The following is a 25277-nucleotide window of genomic DNA, read 5'->3' on the forward strand; positions in this document are numbered from 1 at the left end:
CGCTTTTCAAGAAACTATGACTTAAACAGAAGTAAAAAAAAAAAAAAAAAAAGACAGTTCAGAGCGCCCAAAGTCTGAAGATAAGCTGCTATTTCAAGTAAAGCTGGTGTAAGCCTTTGGTATTTTTAGAGTTGTGGGCACTTCTTTTCAATATATAACAAAGAAAATTAAGTCCATTTTGTATTTTCAGATGCTTTGGTTTCCTGTTCCTGCATCTTCATATACATCTAGGAAAGAACAGATATAATAATGGTTGTACACAATGCTTTTTTTTTTTTTTTTTTTTTTTTTTTGTTAAAAAAGAACACTGTTGCAAAGATATACATAAACCAGCAATGCTAGACACAAAATAAAAAACACTTCTTTAGCATGAAAGATAGCTCCAAGGGCATATCTGTAACACACTGATATTTGGCTGAATTTTTACTATGCATAAGATCTCCAGTTTTGAAAGATATAATTAGTGGCAAGACAGGTCTGAGCCATACATAAATGATGCCTTCCTGGCTAATATGGCACACCAGAATGCTGCCTTTTCAGTACAAATATTTCAAGCTGTTTGTATGTTATCAACAATTTTGCACTGAGCACCTGCTAAAGAGTAACAGTAATGATAGGCTGTTGGTGTACACAGCACAAACCCCATGCCAAAATGTCTGGCGAAGGTTTACATCCTCATTGGTCTTCAGCAGATGGCAGAGCAGAAATCTGTGCCATGGCAATGCTTGATCTGAGAGAAATAGTGCATATGAGAGGAGAGGGAGATGATGCAGATTTATCTTCATTTGAAGTGAAAATGCTACCTAAGTTACAATTTCCTCTGTCAGAAGAGTTTTGAGCTGTTAACGCTTATGAACAAGAACTGGATAAACTTCTTGCTCATTAGCTTTTGTAGCCATTTTCTAATTTATTTTTATTTTTTTTAATATGTGGAAAAAGTCAATTGTCCTCTTTGACAAAGGATTTATATTTAGTTTAAAAAACGTGCAAGAATGATAAAAAAAATATCAGTTTAGAGGAGTGTTTTTAATGAAATGATTGAATGTGCTACAGCCTTGTAACATCCTATGACAGTCTATCACAGAGATGGGGCATGGGAGTTTCCTCAAATACATATCTGATGTTTCCACTGGGATTCCTTGAGGAAGGAGGCAAATCTGCAAAAGATTGGTGCACTCAACAGCTAGTATCACCATAAGAACATAAAAATGCCAACCCAGCTATCATCCCAGGTCTATTCTTTTGACCGCAATTAGATTTTCAGTCCCTCAGTTCAACCCCAGGGGAGTTTAAGGTTTTATTACTTTTCAGCAGTATTCTTACCTTTGAAGAGCTGGGGCATGGCTGAACTTTTTGCAGTTATTTAGAGCTCATTAGAGCTCAGAGGCATAGGTGCATGTGTGTGTGACTGAATGAAAAGGCTGATAAAAGCATGACAAAAAGTGTTAGGGAAAAGCTGTTCGCAGAGTGTTATGCGTTGGTTAGTCTGAGAATTTGCCAGTACTGTAACTGGGATTTATATAAAAAGAGATAGAAAATCAACTGACACTGCAGATTTTAGGTTCAAAGAGAGGATTTGAAAGATTCTCAGACAGTAAATCTGGGCATTAAACTATGAAATAATGTGTTTTCTACTTATTTTTCCTTGCCTTTTAGTTCTAATAAATTTTACAGCACTTCTAGTCAGGACCGCAGGGAATATGAGCAGAATGATCACTTTCCCAGCAAACCAATTTGGCTGCCTTAACTTCTATTCTTTTGTTTTTCACAAAGAGAAATTCCTGTCACAGGCAAAGTGCAGGCAAATCCTGTATCACGCTTCCCATGAGCATTGCTGGTTACTGTACAGAAGCCTGCATACTGAGTTCATGGAACCCATCAATAGGCAAATCACTACTTTGCCCTACAGGAGTCTGAAATTACTTCCCCAGCTCCATTTCCAGTTTTGTGATGTTTTACTTTTCATCATACTCAGTGCTGAAGCATCCTGCTGCAAATACAAGTATTAATTGTTCCAATTTATTCACTACTAAGAGTGCTCCTTCACTGCAGGTCAGGAATTGGAAAATTCGTCTTTCTAATACAGTCTTTCTAAGCTGAGTCATTTACCCTTTATCATATTTAGCAGGACCTATCCTGGTCTTTTTAGTGGAAATGTTGCTCCTATGTTTCTTTTTAAAAATATTGTTAAATGAAGAGAGCAGCAAAATGTGGTTATGCAAACGCGTCCTTTACAGCAACAGAATTCGTTTTGTGAAGCTTGAGTTGGAATCTGAACTGTCACAAAGTTTCAGTTACCTTTACTTTGAACGCATTCTTTTAGTAGAGTCATACATCAGCGAGAAAGCCGAGAAGGGAGACATACAAGAGTAAGAAGAAAATGTAGTTTGTAATTGCTATTTCTTACATCTGGTCTAAAAAATCATCTTGATTCAAAGCGAGTAACTCCAAACAAAGTATAAACGTCATTAGCAATTCATTATTCTCACTAATCAGCTTGCTTTTACAAGCACGGTTGCATGTTTGCATACATAATTTGGATGCACAGTTGAAATTGTAACCTGCACAAAATTTTTAGTAGTGCAAGTACTGAATGGTAATGCAGCCACACAAGCATTGTGATTACTCAGCCAACTGATTAGTATATTTGCAAGAATGAGTATTTTCCATTTCAAGAATAAAAGAAATGGAACACAGTAAAAAACATGGAAACTGTGATAAAATAGGCTTGTTACCAAATAAAGTCTTGTGAGCTGTTCTTAATTTGTAAGACTGCCAATATTCAGAGCAGATTTATGGTAGCTACACTGCCATGACAAAAACTTTACAGTGTATTCACTACTCTTATGCCAAGAGGTACGATGCAGTAGGTTTGAATAAAAACAGGACTCGCATCCCCTAGCTGGTAATTAACTCAGCAAAGGCATTTTCCTGGACTTCCAGGCCATGGTACTGCAGAACAATACTTATTTTGCTCTAAAACATTAGTTAAAATCAGTTAATTAGTTAAGACATCAGCTACTCAGATAATGGAGCATTGCCTGTCAGTACTTCAGTGATGATTGCAAACAACCCTTGGTCATTGACCACCTGGCCAGTTTCAACAGTGCAAAAATACCCTAACTCTTCTTGGCACATGACTGGCATGTCTGGAAGCTGGGCTGCCAATTAAACTGCCTCAATTAAAGATGTAACCTGCTCAGTGGGAAGTGCTGAGATCTCAGTGCTGTCAAACTGTAGCTACCCTCTTAAAGCATTTTGGAATTTCCCCTTGAAATTGTGTTTAAAGGTCTTAGCTTTTGTTCTTCATGCTTCGATAAATGTGGCATGATGAAACGGAAGGTTGGAGTCTGGAGGTAAAGTGGAAGTTGTATAGGAATTGTATAGGATTGTATAGGAAATGGTGGAAGAACTGATGTAGCTCACATCTTTTTGTTTCCTTACCCCTTTCACTGGAATCAAACACCAGCCACCAATATGTGAATTACTCTGTCTCAAACATATGCAGAAGTCCTTGTCTTTGAGCTACCACGAGTGCACACAGGCTTTAACTTACTGTTGATGGTCCTGCTGCTGCTGCTGCTGCTCGGGAATATGCTGAATAACTTCATAAACTGTACTAAGCATATCCTGGCCTGGGACAGTGGCAGGGCCAGGAAGAGATTGACTTGAAACCTAAAAGTAGCAAAGAATGTTTCTGCTGTAATTACAAATGAGAAAAGGTTCAACAGAAATGAAACGGTAATGTAACTTCTCTCTCTCTCTCACACACACTTTAACAACAGATCATCCCTTCTCCATCAAAATTTTGGGCATGGATTTAACAATTTATTAGTTCACATTTCATTCTGGGTAAATTTTCATCATGTTTATAGTAATGCAAACAAAAGTCAGTTAGGATCTAAGAAGATTTAGAATGCAGCTTTTGCATTTAATATAACAACTATTTTATATTATTATTCCACAAGTCAAGGAAGGAAAATTTAATAACAGAAGATGGAAGTAGGAGAATAGATAGTAAAAAATTAGAAAATATTTAGGGAAAAGGCTCAGTATAGTACTCCCACCATCATGTTAAAGTGAGAGAAATTCTCTCTAACTGTGAGAAATTTTCATTAAAAAAGTAAAACAAAATTTTCCAACATGTTATGTGTATAAATCACTTCTTATGCCAACACACCTAGACTCATAATCCATAAGGATTTCTTTCCATATCCAACCTCCAGTTCTTCATTATTTCCAATTTCTTATTTTTCCATTTTTTGCTGACTAAAATGAATCAGTGGATCAAATGCTGACTATATCTGCAATGTCACAAATCTGAGTAGCTAAACCAGCGGAGCTTCTCCTGTTTCCTGAAATTGTGCTGCATAATAGAATGGATATAAGTACTTGTAAATCCACTCTGCTGTGGTCACCTCTCCTCCCTGACTTACTAAGGCTCTGATTCTGCAAGATACTTAAGCAGTGATCTGACTTTGTGATACGATCAGCCCTAGGGATATCAGAGGCTTCTCAGGGCTGGTATGATTTAGGTTCTGAATTCTGAATTCTGTGTTTGCTAAGCCTCTTATTGTCACAAGCATTCACAGACCCAGTTTGGCCCCTCCATTTTCTAAAAGCTTTCTATTGCTGGTGTTGTAAAATTCTGTTCTTACACTGACTTTTACTATAGCAGTCTAGCTCTTGAGTGCCTATGTCAATCGTCTAACCCCAACAGGGAAAAGGGTTTATTACCTATGGTTGTTTTTGTAATACCTCATGTATGGAGAGAAATAATTATAAAAACAAAATAGCCTTGACTATCGATGAGCCCCTACATGATCATGTTTAAGAGCTGTCCCTTACCTGACCATCCTGATGCTTTCCAAATGCACAAGACTACTGCCAGAAATTTTCCCCAACAAAGGGAAAGTTCTTGTACTTCCTTCAAGTTTCAGACTGTTGTCCCTAAATTCTGTAGGCCGATTTCTTCGTTTTCTTTGTCATTTTGCTAGAATCACTGAACCACAGGATCATAGAATGCCTTGGGTTGGAAGGGACCTTAAAGACCACCCAGTTCCAATCCCCTGCCATGGGCAGGGACACCTCCCACCAGACCAGGTTGCTCAAAGCCCCATCCAGCCTGGCCTTGAACACTTCCAGGGATGGGGCATCCACAACATCTCTGGGCTGCCTGTGCCAGTGCCTCACCACCCTCAGAGTAAAGAATGTCCTCCTAGTATCTAACCTAAATCTCCCCTCTTTTAGTTTAAAAGCATTCCCTCTTGTCCCATCATTATCTGCTCAAGTAAAAGCTTGTTCATCTTTTTTATAAGCCTGCTTTAAGTAAAGAAAAGCTGCAATAAGTTTACCCTGGAACTTTCTCTTCTTCAGGCTGAACAGCCCCAGCTCTCTCAGGCTGTCTTCATAGGAGAGATGCTCCAGCCCTCTGATCATCTTCATGACCCTTCTCTGGTTCCCCTTTAACAGCCCCACACCCTTCTTGTTCTGGGGGTCCCAGACCTGGATGCAGCACTCCATGTGAGGTCTCACAAGGGCAGAGCAGAGGGGGACAATCACCTCTGTCTTCTGCTGGCCACTCCTCTCTTCATGCAGCCCAGCGCACAGTTGGCCTTCTGGGCTGCAAGCACACACTGCTGGCTCATGTTGAGCTTCTCGTCCACCAGAACCCCCAAGTCCTTCTCTGTAGGGCTGCTCTCAATGAGTTCTTCTCCCAGTCTCCTCATTCACTTGGGATTGCCCCAACCCAGGTACAGCACCTTGTACTTGGTCTTGTTGAACTTCAGCAGGTTCACTTGGGCCTATTTTTCTAGCTTATCCATCTTACACCACAGCAGAATAATGGTCAATGCACAGACACAGTGCAAAGAAATAGCATACGTAGTAGAGATTTTTTCTGCCAGCAAAATGCCTGTGCTTAAGTCCTCCCTTGCAATACATGAAACTACCAAAAGAATTCTTAAAACATGTAACTGAGATTTATTTTGTATATATTTACAAACAATACTTTAAATATCTCTTGAGGCTTTTCTGCACTGTCAAAGTTGTATGTTGTGTGAGCAACAGTACAGAGACAAGGGAGAATGGTTCACTGTTACTCATCTACGCAACACTGGTTCACTGTTACTCATCTACCCAACACTAGTGATATTCTTTTACCATAGGGTAACTGAACTGACATTGTTCTATGTAGAGTTTGGTTAGTTCCCTCCTGCACCATGATGGTACATGTACTGAACTGAAAACTTAGTAAAGAGAAAGAGAAAGCACTGAGTAAACAATAGTTATGAACAGGGTGTCATAAAAACAACTATGAAAACCAACAGAAATGAACTGGCAAAAGGATTCTAGTGCTGACATTTAGTACTCCTAAAGAAACAGAAAAAAAATATCAGTTTGCAACATAAAGTCACATACCCTAGAACCACTGGCATGATCAGGAATAGCAACAAATTCATAGATCCCAAAATCATCCAATGCACTTTCATGTCCTGAAGTTAAAATGAACAAACATGAAAAACATGTCAAGATGTAATATGAATCCGGAATAGACAGTTCAAATATGGATGGGAAAACTCATTTGGCCTAATTTCAAAACAAAACCAAAACAACAAACAGCTGAATATTGGATATTTGGTCTACTTTAAACCACTTTAAACCACTGAGCTGGCATGGAGCCAGGCAGGGCAGCTGCACCACCGGTGTGCACACTGCTTGGTGATCCCCAGGGCCTCAGACCAAGAGCAGAGCCTCCAGCTGAGCTCAGGTATCTGCCTGAGCATGGCTCTTGTGCAGTGGAGTTCTATGATACAAGCCCAATTATATTTCATTATGATCTCAAGATTGTGGTATTGCTTGGTGCCATCAGCATTCAGAAGTTTAGCTTTAATTTACCTGAACAGCTTGAGTTCAAGCCAGCAGGATGCATACTGGTGTGAACTCTACATGAGTTAAACCCATGCTGACCTGTTCTCCTTTTGCTTTTATCCTAAGAAAGCTAAAACAGAGGTGTACAGCCCAAGCTAAATGTAGATCCCTTCCTTTCCTTCTTTCTTTTTGTATGTAGAGATGCTATTTTTCAGTAAGAATGGATTTGACCTTATGCTCACACTTCTTTCATTAGCATTACCTGAAAATGTCTGTGCCTTTCTGTAATCAGCCTCTGGCCTAAAAAACATAAACACGCTTTTTAATTTGATGGCACAAGCCAAGGAGAGAAAATTAATATGAAAAAGTGTAATTCTTGTAATGGAGTGGATTTCAAAACCAAAAAAAATATTCTTTTTCTACCTGCTCTGCAGCTTCTGTCGTATCACTGAAAAGAAGAGAAAACAGAAAAAATCATTCTTTATGTTCTAATATTTCAGAAGAATAGCCAGAACATGCTTAACTTTTACATACCTTTATGTGGCTGATACCTTTTCCATATGAACAGAAAGACCATAACTAGGATCAAAAATAATGAAATTCCAGTTATTACTGCAAGAGATGACAAAGATTTTCCTTTCTGGGCCAGCTTTTCCAATCCTGTATCAAAGAAGATGGGTACCACATTTAGTCTCCTGTTCTGTCCAAAGTGATATTCCAACAATGAAAAATGCATCTTTATAAATTCATAAAAAGCTAGTATATAGGTATGAAATAGATATAAATTTTAGGTTCCTGTGAATTGGTAACGATTCCCCACAAATCACCTAAACTGGGAAAGGAATTACATGCATACCAGAAAAGAGTCCAGAAAAGAATGGTACCTAGAGCTAAATGAAGGTCAGTCAACATAATCCAGGAATTAGAGCATCACAAAAAGTAAATGAATGTATTCTGGTCTTAGCAACAGACACTCTGAACTGCAAAGAAAACAGGTGACAGAACCTGTAGGTACTCAGGAAATCACGGGTGAACCAGGAGCAAGGATGAGGTCTCCACAGTGATTCCATCACTGTGAATTAACAGCAAACCCTCTCCTCTGCAGGTTGTTGTTATAGGGTATGGATTTCCACTCTGCCAGGCCAACAGACACGTCAAACAAATCACGAGGTAGATAGTTTTTTCTTCTTCTAATAAAAATGCAGTCAGCTGGTTGTGTTTGTGTCAGACTGTGTTAGGAAACAGCAGGAGACTATCATGCTTTCAAAGCACTCTATTTGCAAGCCAAGACTGGAAAGTGGTAGCTTCCAAAACTGGCTTTCCAAAATGCAATGAACGCCATCCTGTCCCACACGGGAGTCCTGCAGGGTGTGTTTAGAGTCAGCAGAGCTGCGACAATTTCACATACACACAATTATATGCCTCCCTGATATATTTTACTCTCTGATAGAGCAGCACGCATTTGGCTGGATGGTAGGGCAGATCCTCCCTCCTGGCACTGCAGCAGACAGAAGGCAAAAAGCTGACATATTTCTAGAGCTAAGGGGTGAGGTATCTGACTGTGCATGGCTCTTGGGCAGGGGAGCTCTATGATAAAATTGTGCACACCTCAGAAATTTGTAAGGTAGCTGTGGGCTGCACAGCATTTGAGTTGGCATTCAGACATCTGTGTCAGAGCCACCTCAATGGCATGTGGTGTGTCAGATGCGTTGCATCTTCTCATGGGGACCATAAATGAGTATCTTTCCCTCTGCTTCAGTGTTTGGCTTTCAGTGGATCAGCACAGGTTCCTGTTCATATCAAAGTGCCTACAGATGAAGCTGCTGTTCCTCTCCCTGTAGGTTATTAGGTCTTTGTGAATGGCTGGAGCCAGCACCTTGTATCTAACCAGCAGTCCTTGTGTTGTGTACATTTTCTACTTCATGCATGAAAAGATAATATGCTGGTCACCAGCACAACTGCTATTCATCTCTCAGGTTGTCTGCCCTTACTTAAATAAATAAAATGAAATGTCTCATAAAGTGTAAATATCACAAAGGTAGTGGTGTGCAGGCAACAACACTGCAGAAACCATGTTTGATAGTGCCAAAGTTTGATTGGCTTTGCTAATAGAATAAAGAATTATAATTACAGTGATCAAGCAAGCAATTCCTAGACTGAAAACTATCAGGTGAATACAGAGTAGCTGGGGAAAAAAGAAACCAGTGCAGATTATGTATAGCTGGAGTAGCACAGACTCAATGCTTTATGACAACTGATGGCTTCATCCATCTCACACTTGAGGTTGTTCAATATGCAGGAGACTGCGGGATAATTTTTGCTAATATGGCATTGCTAGCTCATTGAAGGCAGAAGACAAAATTGTCCAGGGGGCTTGCTGTGGGACCAAAGGTTAAGACAACAATATCTGTAACTCAATACAACCGCCCTCCTATCGTAGGGCTGCATACACCTCTCTTTTCCTCTGTTTATTCTTCATCTGCAACCCCTCAATATAGATACTTCTTTCAAGTAGTTTGTGCTGGATGGGAGGGAAATCATCCCAGCTGTAGGAGCTGCATAGTAGGAGGGACTAACTGAACTACTGGAGCTTTTTCTAAAGGTTTTTACATCACTGACAGTCTGGTTATTTATCAAATCCCCTCAGAATCTAATAAATTATGTTTGCTTGTATTCATGCCCATATAGATAAATGGGATTTCTTTCCTTTTTCGGAGATACACATTAGCAGAACTTTTCCAGCAATATTTACTGATACAGCACAAGCAGAATATATACAATTAAATACACAAAAATATGTTGAAAACACCTACATAGAACTTGCAAAGACAGGAATTTGAAAGTTTGGAAATGCCAAGCATAGTTGCTTGTGCAGTCATAATTCCCACCTCTTGCTCTGAATGGTGTAGAATTTGTTAAATTAGAAGCCATGCTACAGTCCATACATGTGAATTAATGCTGTGTATTTGCCAGTGCCAGCTTTATTAACACAATTCAAATGTGCATTATTTAGCTGTATGTATTTCCACCTATGAACTCCTGTACAGACCCAGCATCTACTCACATTACATAACTCACTGCCATTGTGCTGGCTTTGGGTGCACTGAGACGTTTTGGCTATTGCATGGATGAAATGTGTGGATTTCCAACAAGATGCATCCCAAACGTTCAGGAAAATAAATCTCTGCAAATTCACCATTTTTTTTAAATTATTATTCTTTCAATGTACCTCTTTCATCAAGAAACAAACAAACAAACAAACAAAAAAGAACTTGAAAAGACAGATGAGTCCTTAAAATCCTTTTTAAAAATAATTATTTTAAATTTAGACTCAATAAATCTCATATCCACAAGCACATTTGTGCAGAAAACAAAGAAGTGGTCTTTACATGCATTTAACACTCAAACTGACTCAGTTTGAGGAGTGAGAAATGACTTGTGTACGTAATGAGATAGATCCTATTATTTTAAAACCTAACTAGTCTTGGCCAAAACCAGACTGTGGTTAGTGCACTTTTTTGATATAATTGTAATTTATTAATAAAATTGTTAATGATTTTTTGCTTTAATTAGGCAGCTGTTACTAGTGCCGTAGAGGTGAGTTTCAATCTGAAACTAAGGTTGGACTGCAAGCTCTTCCAAGCCATTGATGTTCCTATTGCTGCTTAAATGGCATTTCCAGTGTTTTGAAAGGCACAGTCCAGGCTCTGTACCTAGGATTATAGGAAGAGGGAAAAGGCACATGGAAGAGAATTCATAGTATTTGTTTAATCCTATAAAATTTCTGTTAGTTCTGTAAATTCTGTTAAGCAGAATTTAGCCTGAGCAGGTTCACTGAGGTTTAGTCTGGTGGGTGAATTCATACCTTTTATGTTCAATCAGTGCTGCACTGCAACAGGTGGGCTCAACATCTGGATTTAGTGCTATCTGAATAAATATTTTTCAAGAAGAAATATCTGTAGAGGGGGGATTTTTTCCCCCAAATACACAGGATAAAATAGTTTTGAAAACTTTGTTTAGGTAAAATATTTGTCAGTTAGGAAATGTATGTTTTTAAGTGCAACTAAACATTAAGTTCTGGATTTTTCCTTCCTTTTGGGGCTATAAAAGGAAATCTCAGCTGAATTTCTTATTTCTTACTGATGAATATACCATACAGCTTACATGAACTTCCTGGGGAAATGTCTTTCTTATTTCTAATGACACATAGGTCTGTTCACATTTTCTTTCTCCACTAACTGTAACATTTAAAATGCAGCATTCTCATTGCAAAATTGCAACCTGTCTTCCTTTCAGCATACTTAACCCTAAGGATTTGTGATGATTACATACCAGCTTGAATAATGGACATCTGCTCACCTTGTTTACCTTACTAACAAATGGCTGAGCTCTTTGTTCTGCACAAGCAAAATTGCTCTGTTAAATTTTCTAAACTGCAATTGATTACATCTTTTTTGAACAGTAATAGCACATGGTCCTTATCTGAAAACACTTGTATTGATCCTTATTAATAAGAGTTATCAGAGTTCCTCAGTATCTTATTCTTAGCTGTGTGCTTCTGGAGTTTTCCTTAAAATATGCTTTGTTGCTCTTTAAAACAATCTGATGCAGGAACTGAAGTTATAAATTACAGGAAACAAAGGGGATGTGCTCAGCAGAACATAGTGGACAGTTCATAGATTGTTAAATACAAAAGCAAAATGTTTTTTACAAGCAGATTGTAATTCATTCATCATCACAGCTTGCATTATCACCATATGCTAAACTGAGGTTCTTATAATACCTATATCCTCACACTGGGAAGGTATTAAAGACCCTCACTGCTATTAGTCTGTGACTGATCACTTTAGCCTGTGAGGTGATTGAGACTCTCCCATGTACTGACCACCACGGGTCCCCAGGGCTCAAAACTCCTGAAAGGCAGAGAATGAGACAGTGAGCTTTAGACAAAATCTGCCCTTGGCAGGAAAGGCCAACCCTGGCACCCAGCAGATTTTTGCAATGTTTTCTCCATTTATTGTTATCATTTTTAAAAGCACAAAGTAAGAAACATAGTAAGAAACATATAATTCTGACATGGTAGTTGGTCATGATGAGGTTTGCCTACTAAGGAAGTTTTTCTACTCATGGGATAAAGCTCCAAATGTATTTGGAGTGTCAAACTGCCACAAAACTCCAGTATCTCAGGGGGTCTTGTCCCATGCTCTGACACACTGTGAGTAAAACCTTGATCCCATTGAATGGCCCAAATCCCTTTAACTACATTGTTAGAAAGACCTCCCTTCACATGTATATTCTCTCTGTAAGAGAGAATATTTTTTCCTCATGTTGACACTCTCTTCAGATGCTATAGTTACAGCAAGGAACCGATGTTCTTACCTGCAGAAGTAATGATCACTGTGAAGTGAGTTTCATCTCGTTTTCCAGTCACGTTGTTGAAAGCACGGCACATGTAATCTATTGTCTTCTGGGACACTTTATCAGATACCACTTCCAGGTGAGGTCCATATTTGATTACTTGAGTGGTGTTGTCATCCCTTTGAATCCATGAGTAAGTATTTGGTGGATTTGAATCTGCTGAGCAGTCAAACAGGATAGCTTCCCCTATGTCAACTGTGAACACTGCCCCTACATTCAGACCTTTGTCTGACTTAACTCTGAGTCCGTAAGGTCCATCTGCATTGAAAAAGAAAAAAGAAAACATTGTGGAAAAATTAAAATAGAAGTACACATTTAAACTTTAGGTAAAAGCATATCTTTAAACTTGGAATCTTTAAACTGGACTAGTCTTTAGGATGGCTGTCATTAGATTAAATTATTTCAATTAAAAGGCTTTCAGTTCAATAATTTGATCTTTACCAGGTTTATCTCAGACTACACCCGCTTAATGCTGATCTAATCACTGTTCAGGGAAACAGCGCAGGTCTATGCCTTGTTCAGTACCACAAAAATAATGAGAACTGATCACAGTTGGAAAAGTTGTGAAGTAAAGGAGCAATTTTTCATGTGCATGCTAGACCTTTTCTACTCAAATGCCAAAGTTATTGGTATTTGTAATCTCTCTGCATATCTAAAGGTGAATAAAATAGCTTTGAAATACATAAATAGTCACTGTAATACTCAGCAGTATAATAATTATTTGCACAACTATCTTAAAGGTATACTTTAGAGTGGGAACTATCTTAAAGGTATACTTTAGAGTGGGGTGTGCCCTAGATAACTTCATAAAATGTTTTCAATAAATGACTGCTAAAATAAATGTTAACCTTCCCCTATTTTAGTATGTTTCTACTGCTTTGACATTTAGGTTTCTTTCGAGAGCAAACCCTTGCACCTTACAAGACAGATAGATTTCTGAATATAGTTAGAAGAGATATATTGTCCAGCTGACATGTGCTTATTAGATAATTGAGCAGCTAAGTATTTTTAGGGTAATCTCCATAAGAAAATGGGAAAGTAAACAATATATTTAAATATAGTAAGTGTAATTCCCATGCTATTTTTAATAGATCATTTAGGAACTTTTTTTTTTTTTTCCCATCTTTACATGTTAAAACCTATTTTTACAAGGATCTGGGTGTAGAAAATAATGTAGAGAATAAAAAATAAATTTAGTTAAATTACTTATTAAATTAATTTTTCCAGTCAAAAGAACTAATTATTTTAATGTTGATAATTCCTGAAGGGCTTCCATGTGCAATCAAAACATACAGACCTGCTACTGACAGATGCTAAAAGAAGCCAAAAGACATTATGCAGTATCATAGAAAAGTTCACCGAGGACAGCATAGCAAGAAGACAGGTAAGTCAATATTATGTCCATTTTAATGTAATCAAGTAATATTTCCATGTTCCTATGGTTGTCTGGAAGTATTAAATAATATAGCTGGTTTTGAATGTGAAATTTGTTGTCATATGAAGATGAACGCTGGCTTCTTTCAGACTCTATTTCTTATCAGGAAATTCAGGCTAATGTTAGATTTACTGGTAACATGTATCACAGAATCACAGAATCACAGAATTGTCTAGGTTGGAAGAGACCTCCAAGATCACCGAGTCCAACCTCTGACCTAACACGAACAAGTCCTTCACTAAACCATATCACTAAGTTCTACATCTAAACGTCTTTTAAAGACCTCCAGGGATGGTGACTCAACCACTTCCCCAGGCAGCCCACTTCAGTGCCTAACATTGCTTTCGGTAGAGAAGTTCTTCCTAATATCCAACCTCAACCTTCCCTGGCGCAACTTTAGCCCATTCCCCCTTGTCCTGTATGCTTCTATTTATTCTCTGTCTTGTTTTATGAGAGTGGCCTCTTCAAGAGCACATAGCAAGCTGCACACAGGCTGTTTCAGGTGTGCTTTTGTGGTTTTCTTTCCCTATTTGTGGAGGTTTCGGAAAGAGAATGGACACTATGACAACACAACCTGAATTTTTTCAAATTTTAACTATATCTTCATATTTTACAACTTACAGTTGTCAAGATCTCTATTTTTTCTACTTATGTCTTAGTGGTAAGATTTTTGCAGTCTCATTTTAAGGAAGACCCAGCATCGTGTGTGGTATTTTGTTAGGCCACATAATACAGATCCACATCAGAATGAATTAGCTCTGCTCTTACCTACACCACAGGTGCCACAGAGAAGAACCAAGGCATTTCAAAAAATCTAGCATCTGAGATGAAGGGCTCCTTGTTCACAGGATCCATAACTCCTGAATCATTTGCTTTACTGTACCCAAGCGTAACTTCAAGCTATGATAAATACTTCTGGGAATTGCAAACCTGTCACCATTACTTTAGTGTGGCTGAGTGCACCCCGACTGAAGATTTCTGTGTGTGCGGTGCCCAGTCACCACACTGGGCACCGCACACCAGGACTTGCCCCTTGCTTTTTTGTATGGGAAAGGAGTGGGACATAAAGAACTTTGACTTTTTCATAAACGAAACTAAAACCCCTCACATTATTTATAGGAGGGAGTATGCTTTTTTTTACTTTTCAGAGTGATTCAGTGATTCCTCCTATCCGACCATTCTTTCTGCTATTAGCTTTTATTTTCACTGATAATATAACCTTTGGCATATGTAAACAGAGATTAATGGTAAGAATAGCTGACAGGCCTCTCTGCTCCCTCCTTATAGTGGGAGACTGCTGCAGTCTGCAAAAGAATCAGGACTGAGTTCTGCTTTTGTACCAGTGCCATAGCAGTGCAGCGCACACAGCTGGCACTAACGCAGGACCACACTTTGGTATGAAAGCTTCAAATCAAAAGAAACAATGATTAAAAACTCTGACAACTGCTGTTGAAAAAAAAAAAAAAAAAAGAACACAAACAAACAAAAAAATGAAATAGTGAAATATTGTCAAAGTCTGAAAAACAGCAAGTTTTTCTTGAAGGATGAAGTCCATCCTTGAAGAAGTTACCATCAGATAATCCTTCAGAGTTTGGATCAGACGGTTGCCTCTCCTGGACTTTGCATACATCACTGTGATTCCTATAGACTAGGTAGCTGAGGGGCATATGCAGCTTCAACTATGATTCTGATAAGCAAATAATCAGCATTCTCCTTTCTGAGACTAAATATATTCTGGCTTCTGGAGGTCCAAAGGAATGAAATCCCACTTGATCTATTAACTTCAACTCTATCACAGCAATACAGCTGTTCCTGTTGCAGCCTCCATGACAACAGTTTCTTCTTCTTCTCTTGAAATAACTTTTTTTTCTAGATCAAGCTACTGCAATAGCAATTGTTCTGTGGTGCATTGTCATAACAGAGAAGTGGGAAAATATTAATGAGCAATGAAGAACGAAAACAACTTTTGATTCTCAGTAAAAACAAAACAAAGCAAAACAAACCAAACCATAATGCCTGCCTTCATGGATCACCCAGCTCTACTTCTTTCCTGTTTCATTCTCAACAGAAACAAGCCTCTCATCTCAGTGCAGCTAGTTAACTAAATGACTTGTAAAATAATAAATCACCTGTTCTGGGCAACAATTTACTGCTCTGTGGGAATATTTCCAATTGCTCCTATATCCATGAGACTGTTGTAGTTTCTAAGCAGATGGCAGGTATTTACTGTGAGTGACCTTTTTTTTTTTATCACTTACAGTAACTCCCCCGCAGCAATGACATATGGCACATGGGGATCCTGGGGCCTATCCCAGAGTGTTATTGACAACTGCTGGGTGGAAGACAAACCACCTCTGCAGGCAGAGGTTGGACGGGATTATGCGACTTGGTATAGCTCAGGAAGGAAGGCCCCAATTCCCATCACAAATTTGGATGTAGATAGTAGTGCAAGCATTGCAGCCTTTCAGTATTGCATTATTTTCTCTTTATATATATATATATATATATATATATATATTTCATATTTTAAGTTACACACAAAGAAAACCCTTGATTCTGATGAAACAAAAAGTATATTCTGAAAATATTACTACTTATATGATAAGAATGGAATGAACAGACAGTGCCACAGATTAACACAGCAGTCAGAAAAGTGGCAACGGTGCATTTGCAGCTTGCTTAGAGGTCATTTAAATAAACATCTTAAAAGAACACCATTACAAACCCTTAAAAATATTTCATAGCAGTGTCCTGCAAGCAATGATGGCCAAACATGAGGCTATCATAGCCTGCTCTTCATGGCCTATTACAACTTTTATTTTGTGATGTTATTCATCTATTTTAGATCCTGATGTCTGTGTATATAGCCACAGACACTTAAATGATAACTTTTGGCTGAAGAGGTTACTCACATGACTAGCTAAGCAGTTGAGTATTGACAGGATCATGAAATTGGGTTACCAGATCTTCAGAACAGGAATGTCCAAGTGGGCAGTGGTCTTATCATCACAACTATGGTCTACAATTAACTTGTTGAAAAGTTACCTTGCACAGAGATGAGGTGCACTGAAGAATAAGGTATATTTGCAAAGAGACTTATTTTCTTTTATCAAGCTAATATGGCTGAAAAAAATATAGCTGGGTTTCTGGTACAGAAATATCTCATTGTATAAAACAGACAGTTTCAAAATATGCAGAAGATGGGCACTCTTTCTGGGCTTCAGATTTTCCTTAATTGTAGACTAATTGTAGAGACTGCCTAAAAACCTCATTTCACTTACAGTAAACCATTACAGTTTCCACAGCTGCTGCTTCTTGGAGAACCTATGCAAATCAGCAGTAACAGCAACAAAATAATAAATGGATTTGAACTGAAACCTAAAGTGTCTCCGAACTTTGTAAGGATCAGTATGGGATCTTAAATGACACAAAAGAAACCTTGGGACTGTAGGACTGAAAGGTATGTTTTGTACCACTGAGGTCAGCCTTCCACTACAGTAAACTCTCACAGTACAGAATCCCATTCATTCATTTGTCAATCCATAGCAATGTGCACAGCTCTTGCAGAACCTCCTTACTACAACAGCTAGAAAACATCTATCTTCCAGTCAAAATATAAGGTTACACAAGTAAACTTCATTGATATACTCCCAGTCTTTATGCTGACATCATTAATGAAAGTGTTAAACAGGACTGGGCTCAAAATTGTCTTGAGGAAATATTGAATCATAGAATGGTTTGGGTTGGGAGGGATCTGAAAGATCACCCAGTTCCAACTCCCTGCCATGAGCAGGGACACCTCCCACCAGACCAGTTTTGCCTCATTCAGCCTGGCCTTGGAAACCTCCTGTGGCATCCACAGATTCTCTGGGCAGCCTGTGCCAGTGCCTCACCACCCTCATTGTGGAGAATTTCTTCCTAACTTCTAAACTAAATCTCCCCTCTTTCAGTTTTAAACCATTCTAACTTATTCTATCACCACACCCTCTGACAAAGAGTCCCTCCCCAGCTTTCGTGTTGGTCCCCTTTAGGTACTGGCAGGCCACTATAAGGTCTCTCTGAAGCTTTCTCTTCTCCAGGCTGAACATTCCCAACTCCCTCAGCCTGTCTTCATAGGAGAGGTGCTCCAGCCCCCTGGTTACCCTTGTGGCCCTCCTCTGGACTCTTTCTAATAGGTCCTACAAACTTATTTTGAATGCAAGCTCACATATAATGTTGACTCAATAGTTTTCTGCCTCTTTTCCATAGTTAGAGGCACTCTTTCCAGACAGATCTTTTATACAAAGGTAATTATGAATATTTCATATACTCACAATATATGGTTGGTGCAATTTGCTCACTTTCCATTGCACTGACAGGGTTGGATACCAAACAGCTGTAATTCCCAATGTCCTCTTTTACAACAGGAACAATTAGAAGTGTAGCATTGTTTGATGAAAAGTTATAGTTAGGGCCAGCATGGAGAGGCTTCCCATTTTTCATCCACTGGTAAACTACCCTCGTGCCTTTTCCCACGGTACATTTTAATGTGATATTCCCCACGTACTCCACTACCCCAGAAGATGGCTCAGTCTGCACAATCGGCTGCGTGACAGGAACTATAAAATAAAGAGATACGAAGAGTTATAAAAGTGACTAGCCAGTACTTTATAGTCCTCACTGCTAAGACAACGCAAACACCAGTCATCATCCTCGCCGGAAAGTATTGATATTTCAAATTGTATTTGTTAAATATGGTTAAAGGTTGAAAAAAAGAATGTCATACTCTCAGCTGGTGACTGTAAGAATTGTTCCAGTACTTAAACAAAAGTGGACTGTTTATATTAATTGTTATGTGACAAAGGCTGCAGTTGGGTATACTGGTGTCTCCAGCTCTGGTCCCATAAGCAAATCCCTGTGGCCACAGCAAAGAAAAGTGCACAAAGGATGACATTGCCCACAGTAAGTGACTTCCCCAACAGTGCTGCCTGCAGCTTGGCTGGCACCAGGACACACTGAAACACACTGGCAGCCCAGTCGTGAGGATGACTGCAAACTGGCATGGGTGTGGGAGTGAAATGGCAGCTGCAACTTTATCACGTTAACGTCTCATTCATTTAATTGTTTCAAGCCAAACAGCTACAGTGCTCCCTCCGTATAATCCATAAACTGCAGTTCATTGAAAATCGATATGTTCTTATCACTGATAGCATAATGGAGCCTTATGAAATAGTATTTCATATATTTGTCATATTATTTATTGGTTTCTAGATTCCTTAAATGTTTTACTTATGATCAAGAAATATTAGTCGGTACATTAGCTTATTTAAAGATAACTTATTGCAGCATTCCCTCCAGCAGAAGTGGAAAATAACAATAATTGGCCTTTATTCATGCACAGTTGGATTGAATAATGCACTATCATAACTGGATTCCAAGAACCAGTACTTGAACACTACAGAAATTTTACTTTCAAAATGAAGTTGTTACGTTTTATGAACTTACCATCAACAGCTACTTGAATCTTTTCACTGGCAGCTATTGTTCCATTTCCACGGACATTGACTTTTACAATATAGTTGCCCTCATCACTGATACGTAATGGATTGATCATCAAAGATGCATTAGGTGGTATGAGGGTAAACTTGTGCTGATATTCCAGGTCTGGTACTACTGTCTGGTTTACAGAGCCAAGCAAGTATTTTGGATTACTTTGAGGCCTCTCAAACAGCCAAATTATTTGGATTTCACAAGCTGTAGTGTTGAAATTGTAGTCAACAGTAAGCTGGAGAGGTTGCCCCTCAATACCATGGATAGTATGAGATGGTACTGTCAGCTTCAAGGCAGAACAAATACCTGCATAAAAATGAAAACCAAACAAATAAACAAACCCAAAACACAAATGGGAACACTGGAAGAAACAAATGAAAAATTCTCACAGAGAAAAAATTCTTAGAGATGAAAACTTTTTTTAAAATTTTTTGTTTTTCTTTATGGTTATGATTCAGATTTCAAGTAAGAAATGGAAAAACTCTCCTTCACTTCAGTGGAGTAGGATCTAGTTGTAGAGCTCCAGCTTTGAAATACAGGAAAAGCCAAAGCTGGAAGGATATTTATGATTTCTGGTTAATTTATTTTTTTCCGTTTTTGCAAGTTTGACGAAAATGGAGAAAGGTGAATTTACCTTAATGTTTAAAATCCTTTTACTTCCTTATAGTTTCAATTTGCAGAGCTCCTATTGTCTAATAGTCTTCAACTGCAAACTCAATTTTGAGGATTTTTTTTGTGTGTGTGTTTATTCAGGGAGAACTTTGTTACTGTCAGTTTGCCAGTTATACTGAGAAATCAATGAAAAATCTAAGAAGGCCCGCTTTCACAGATTAGTGTGATTAAAATGACAGCAATTAGTCATCACTGTTGTCTGTACTGTACCCTTCAGACTAAATTCAAGAAAGATTACTAATCTTGTAAGAAAAAGCAAGAATTAAGGTTTTCCGTTGATATGCACAAAAGCAAAATTTCCAGTCCCCTGATGTCCTCCAAGAGTACTGCCTCCTTCAGGGTGCAAAACAGCCACCCACCCTTCAGTTACTCACCAGCTTTCCCAGACTTTATTTTAGAACCATTTTTCATCGTGTCATTCTCAGGCAGATTTACAGAACATTATTAAAACTTTGCCCTTAGGACTGTGTGATCAATTTCCATGCGAACTTTTCCACGGTACTTTCAAGCACAACAACGATGTGAAGCATTGCCATTAACGAATTGATTTCCCAACACCATTATAATTGATAAGACTTCAGAAATGAGGAATTGAAGCACTGAGAAAAATAGCAGCAAAAATGTCCACTAATTTCGGATCATCAATTTGAAATATTAATGACTGTGTTTTTCAAAGCACATACAAACAGCTTTTAATATGTTTGAGATGTAACTCCTATTGACTTCAGTTGCAGCTTTGAGAGTATTAGTAATAACACGTTGATAAATCTGGTTTAAGTTATCTGTCCACCACTGTGTAGGAATGTGCTGGAAAGAGAAAGAATGTGCTTCCCAAGGACATATGTTGTGCTCACACTGTGCACCAGTTATTCTGAATATCTGTAACCAGGTAACTCTCCTGCTGCAGTACAAGGACCCTCCACCTGGACAGTATCATTGATATAATTTCCTCAGTTAGATAACAGGAAAATATAAAAATATCAATTCAGGTGAACAACATGACATTTGTATATCTTCTGGGACGAGAATCTCCAGATTTCACTGCATGGCTGTTTATGACAAGCTAACAGAGAAAACCAAAGCTGTGTATCAGGGCAGGGACATGAAAAGAGGTTGGGGGCTATAGCTGCAGCTGGGGAGTGTGTAATGCCAGTAATTAATGCTAGAGACCCTCTGGAAGGGCATGACAAGCAGCGGAGTGGGGATGTGTAGGAGAGGACTGGCTGGGGGTAGCTGGCAATGTTGTCCCTGTGGCCGAAGGTGCTGCAAAAAAAACACCTCTGAGATACTGACTGTATTGCAGGAAAAACACACATTTGCTAAGAAACCTCTGGTTGTATACCCTCTGTTCAGCAGCTACTGAGTTTTATAGTCAATGAAAAAGAGGGCTACAAAGTCTACAAAAAAAAAAAAAAAAAAAGACTCATTGTGTAGCTGGCTCCCCTTTTCAGAAAGCTGAACTCAACTTCACTCAGCTTCAGAAGATGGCTTACAGCATTTCTGAAGGTATGGCAGGGAAACCAAAGGAAAACAGCTTGGTGCAGATACAGGGTAGAAAGCTATGGGGTAGAAAGCATATTGCTACATGCAGATGTTGAAATCCCTTAGTAAGAAGACTCGCAAACCCACTTTCTCAGGGGCTAAAGAGAAAGCAGGCAGAGGATTTCGAGTTGCACAGACACTGAGGTGGAAAGTACATTAGAGGGTCAGCTGAGACGGGAGGAGAATGGGACAAAAAGGGAGGAAAAGTGTAGAAAACATGCAGAGAAACTTAAGTGGAGGATGCACAGGAGCATGTTAAGCACATGCTTAGCTTTTTCCAGATCATAAACCTTAAGGAGCTGAAGTACAGGAATTGAAGCCTCATGTACTACTTCTTTTAAATATATCTGTGGCCTGATTTTTTTTTTTTTTAATGTTGCTCAGCTCTTAGGACTAGCTAGATTCTAGTTAATGGGAGATGAGTTTTGCTGGTTATTGTAATATTTAACGGAAGTGAATTCCCTCCCTGCAAACCTTACAATGCAAATCAAACTGCTGCTGTCCATTTAAGAGAATAATTCCTCAATAATAATATCCTTCACGAAATATTTAATGTTGAAAATACATTTCATATAACCAACTAATACACTTTTTTTTTTTTTTTTTTTTTTTTTTTTTATCTCTTTGAATGAAATAAGAAAGATCTCTCACAGATACTGGGAAATCTGTAAATGGTCAATTAAGAGATCTGGCCATACCCTTTCTCACTAAATGCATGACACTGCTCACTTTTGGGGTTGATTTAGCTGCCAGTAAGTGATCTTGCTGTAGGATAAGAAGCCAGTAACAGCTGCAGTAGTAATCATAAAATATATATTACCATTGATACTTCTCACAGATCTGTGCAGAAAAGGAGCAAGAAACAAACAGGTCCAGTGAGCAGGATAACTGGGGACACCAGTACAAAAGCTATCACCATCACAGAAGAAAATACAGAGAACTGTGGCTAGAAATTTTTATTTCTTCTTGGTTAAAAAATGTGGGAATAGAAACCTTAAAAAGTGTTCAGCCTGGATGCACGTAATTCATGGGGAAAAGCAGCTCCATTTAACACTATGAGCTCAGTTAGGAAATTCTTTTAGCAAAGATGGGTGAAGGTGAGGGAAGAAGCCCTGTTTCCCCCTTGCCAGCTATCCTGTCATTCATCAGGGAGTGGTTTTGGGTGATTTCAGGCTTTGCTGTCCCCTCTGGCTCTGCTGGGGTGGCTTCACAGGGAGCCATGGGCAGGTGGGAGCTCCCCACGGCCGGCAAGCTGAGCCTGAGGCTCAGAGGTGTCACTGGGCAATGGCCTTCTGTCAAAGGGCCTTACGGGAGCACTGCTGGGGGCTCCTGCTTTAACAAAGATCAAATCTTTTGCAGTCTGGAACACTGGACTAATTTTCTATGTTTTCATTTTTAGTTAAATTTAAGCTGAAGACTTATGACTAAACCTTGAATTAATGTTAATAGTGAAAACAAGTTGATGTCCTTTTACGTCTTTCTCACCAAGCACAAATTCCATGTAACTCAAACTTATTCCTATAGTTTTCTAAATCTACTACAATACACATCTTTCAGAGAGGATGGAATTCCCCAAAACAGGTTTTGTATAATGCCCATAAACCAAGTGGGTTGTACAAAAATGACCTCCATTTGGAGCCCAGTGTTTTGCTTCCATCTCACCCTGCTGTCATCAGTATTAGCAAGCACAACAGTATCATTATTGACACAAAACAAGGACTGCAGCTTTAGTTTAAATAAAAAACTATGACATAACTTTTGAGTTTACTGCGTAAACTGAAACCTGCTTAGCGAGGTTTTATTATTCTCTGAATTTAACATGCCCATCTCCTTGTCACAGTGAGTTTGGATTCTCAACTAAGTTTTACTTAAGTGTTCATTTAGCTCCCAAGCTCTCCAAAAACCCTCAGTTTGGTGTAAGATGTCATTCATTATGTGGCAATAGTTTTCACACTTTTTGCAAATAGGTTCATTTGTGAAAAAAAAAAAAAAAAAGAGTGAGAGAGATATAATGGACCAGGAAATCTGCTACTTCTCTACCCCTTATTTCTCAGGTATGCTCTTCCCAAGGTTGGCATTTTTGTCCAAGAACAAGTTCTACTGAGCTTCATTACTTGACTTGATTCTGCCCTCTGAGGTCAATGTCTTCGGTGGTCTTTGTGTCATGCCCCCAGTGCATCGGATTTTTGTCATGACTAAAAGTACAAGGCACCCATTTCCCATAGGAGGAGAGGTTTATACCCGAGTAAGACTATCAGAAGAAACTTGCTAGTGAACAACAATGTACTCTAAAGCATTCTGTTTGCATGCCAATATCTCTTGTAGAATTTTAATCAGAAATGTCCAACAAAGTAATAATGTAGATAAAGAAGTGAATATTCACCATATTCTTATCGAAAGGGTTTTTCAGTTTTAAAGAAGTCTGATACTCTTCATAAGAAAGTGCAATTGTTATGAAGCCAAAGCTCTCGACAAAGTGTTTAGCTCAAAATCAAGGAAACTAGGTGACTGTATATGAACATAGTGAAAAAAAAACAAAAAAAAAGAAAAAAGAAAAAAATTGCCCGTATTAGTAAATTAGTAAAGGACGTACTACATTTGTAATGTTATATATTACCTCTGGCGATATTTACAAAAACAATTAAATACAGAGATTTAAACTACAAGATTTTGCAGAAATACAACTTTATCTAACATTTGATCACAGGATCTTCCTGTAAAAGGGCACAGAACATCTGTTTTTTATCAAGTGCACAGATAGCAAATGTACCATTATGAAAACTGCATCCAAATATTGAATAAATGTAATGCAATGAATGTCTTGAATAAATGCAAGACATTCTTCAGTTGACTGAAAGCTTAATTTAGTTTTAGTACCAAGTATGTTTAAATATTATATATAAATTTTAGGTATTAACTACAAGTCATCATAATAAACAGGAAAATACCATATCAGCTCTGTCTGAATATTATACAGTTTTAAACAGATGTGTAACATCTTCTCTGTAAAATTTGGTTCAGAACCTGTCAAGCCTTACTTGTTAAAAAGAATGCACTTTGTATATCTTACTTAATAAAACATGACAATATATTTTTCATCAGTGTGCATGTTTTATTTACATATTATGGATAGCACTATTTTTTGTCAGTTTCTAAAAGTTTTAGCTTAATTCATAAAACAGAGTAACACAATCTGATTAAAAGCTTTTAGGCTACATTCTTAAAATAATACATCTGACAATATAACAGAAATATCTTCGAATTTACGAGTATAAAAGCAAGCCACATTTCCACAATGAAAATCAAATATAATTCATACGGTCTCTTACCTACAAGCAGAAAATATATTTTGTACTGTAAGTCACAAAATAAGTTGGCTAAAGGGCTCCATGAAAGCATCCTGCCCCATACAAACACCACCTTCTTCTCAGTGCTAACTCCGAGCTTGGACCAGCAGCTGCTGGTTTATTTGCAAGGAAAATCAGCAATGAGTTAACAGGCCCTATCCTGTCCCCAGCCCTGTGTGATTTGAATATGTGTATACAAAGAACAAAGGGAGTGGAACACCTGTTAGATGAGCACCCATCTTCATTGCCTCTGACTTTATCATAACCCTTCCCCAGGAGTCACAGTAAATATGACAGAGAATGTAATAAATGAGGTGCAGAATACAAAGTACGCCAAATTAATAAAAGTAAGTGAACGCACTGAATGTACAGGTATTAACATCGTTCAGCTATACTGTTTCATAAAAATATTATGCTGCTAGATAGCTCTTCTTATTTCAAATTAGAATTAGTATTCAGGTCTT

The 25277-nt window shown here is 38.3% G+C and overlaps 1 protein-coding gene across 1 annotated transcript; it reads right to left on the minus strand.

Annotated features, from left to right (window-relative positions):
• Positions 1-24915, minus strand: HEPACAM2 (HEPACAM family member 2). The gene is made up of 10 exons (XM_082752745.1): positions 24796-24915; positions 19208-19558; positions 18037-18321; positions 12250-12546; positions 7405-7530; positions 7294-7318; positions 7133-7170; positions 6421-6494; positions 3557-3675; positions 1-227 (listed from the first exon to the last, which is right to left on the minus strand). The coding sequence occupies exons 1-10, from the start codon at positions 24863-24865 to the stop codon at positions 218-220; spliced, it is 1395 nt and encodes a 464-aa protein (XP_082608871.1). The 5' UTR covers positions 24866-24915; the 3' UTR covers positions 1-217.
• Positions 24916-25277: the final 362 nt, after the last annotated feature.

This window comes from Aythya marila, assembly GCF_965140915.1.
Source record: "Aythya marila genome assembly, chromosome: 2".
In the NCBI taxonomy this organism is placed as follows: Eukaryota; Metazoa; Chordata; class Aves; order Anseriformes; family Anatidae; genus Aythya; species Aythya marila.